We start from the raw sequence: 1,359 nt of genomic DNA, 5'->3' as shown, positions 1-1,359 counted from the left end.
TTAGTGTTTAGAGAAGTGCATTATATAAATTTTGTTAACTTTAGAAGGTATCGATTATTCTCTCATAATAGATCATTCTACCTTTTTACGTCGACGTTGCTAACAAATTACTAAATTAATTGTGTGTGGATTTTCTATTGTTTACTGTTTTCTTTCTTTCTTTTTTTTTGGATAAGATTTTTCACTTTTTTTCCAACTATATCAACCACCACTCTTTTCTATTTGTTTGAAATTCTCTTTCAAAGTCTCTCCTTTTATATGCTTCAATTTTTTTTTTTTTTTGTAACATAACAAGAGAGTACTCCTTATTCTCTTCTCCAAAACCCATCGATATAGTTTTTCTTTAATTTCTTGCTATTTCTTCAAATTTTGTGTGAAGAAATGGTAAGGAAAATGGTGAGGAAAGGAAGAAGGGTATTTTCCATAGAACCAAGCAAAGTTGCATACACCATGTTTGAAAGAAACTATGTGAAACATTTGATGACATCTTTAGTCAAAATTTCTCATCAACAACAACAACAAAATTTTCGGAAACTTGTGAAGTTTGAAGTTGACATGGCAATGGCTCAATCAGCAAGTGAATTTAGTTGGGGAATTGCTCTAAAAAAGAAGCTTCTTCAAAGAGATCAACAAGTCCTTGGCAATGGCAATGAAAATGGTTTTGACTTTTCTGTTCAAACAGTGAAGAAAACTTCTCAAGAAAATTTAGGAAATGAAGAAGAAGATCATCATCATGAAGAAGAAGAAGAAGAAGAGGAAGAAATGGAAAATGGGTTGATGAAGCTGAGGAAAATTATTCCAGGTGGTGATAATTTTAGTATTGGAGGTAATTTGGATGAAGAAGATGATTTGTTGAAACAAACTGAAAGTTATGTAAAATGTCTTGAGTTGCAAGTCAATGTTCTTAGAGGTTTGGTTGAAACAAACACTTTTTTTTAATTTTTAAATTTGTGGAAAATTGAAACATTTTTTTAGCCATATAATTTATATATATATATATGAATTTTCATCTATCAAATTTTCTTTTTATCTTCTCACTCAACTAAATTTAATAATAATGATTATTACGAACATTTGAATTTAACTTACATCATAGTTAAAATGATATAAGATAATGTAATAGCAATTAACATGTATTATATTCTCAACAACTAGAAGTAATACTCAAACGAGAATAAGAAGCGAGTATAATGAAAATAATTCTTGTACCATTGTCATACCCACTTCTTTCATTAGTCTCTAGGTTGAATATTTTTTATTACGTGAGTCCAATTTTCGAATTAAACTACCAATACATTTGTTCTTCATTCTATATTATTATTACTTTTAGATTTATATACGATTTATGAATATAAATTC

At 28.2% G+C, this 1,359-nt stretch overlaps 1 protein-coding gene across 1 annotated transcript; it reads left to right on the top strand.

The window, feature by feature from the left end:
- Positions 1-220: 220 nt before the first annotated feature.
- LOC101204154 (transcription factor bHLH146) lies at positions 221-991 on the top strand. Its single transcript, XM_011650633.2, has one exon. It carries the CDS (start codon positions 382-384, stop codon positions 937-939), a length of 558 nt encoding a protein of 185 aa, XP_011648935.1. The 5' UTR covers positions 221-381; the 3' UTR covers positions 940-991.
- Positions 992-1,359: the final 368 nt, after the last annotated feature.

The sequence above is a fragment of the Cucumis sativus genome, chromosome 2 (assembly GCF_000004075.3).
Source record: "Cucumis sativus cultivar 9930 chromosome 2, Cucumber_9930_V3, whole genome shotgun sequence".
Taxonomy (NCBI): domain Eukaryota; kingdom Viridiplantae; phylum Streptophyta; class Magnoliopsida; order Cucurbitales; family Cucurbitaceae; genus Cucumis; species Cucumis sativus.
Note: the sequence above shows the minus strand (reverse complement) of the source record. Positions and strands in the feature narration are given on the sequence as shown.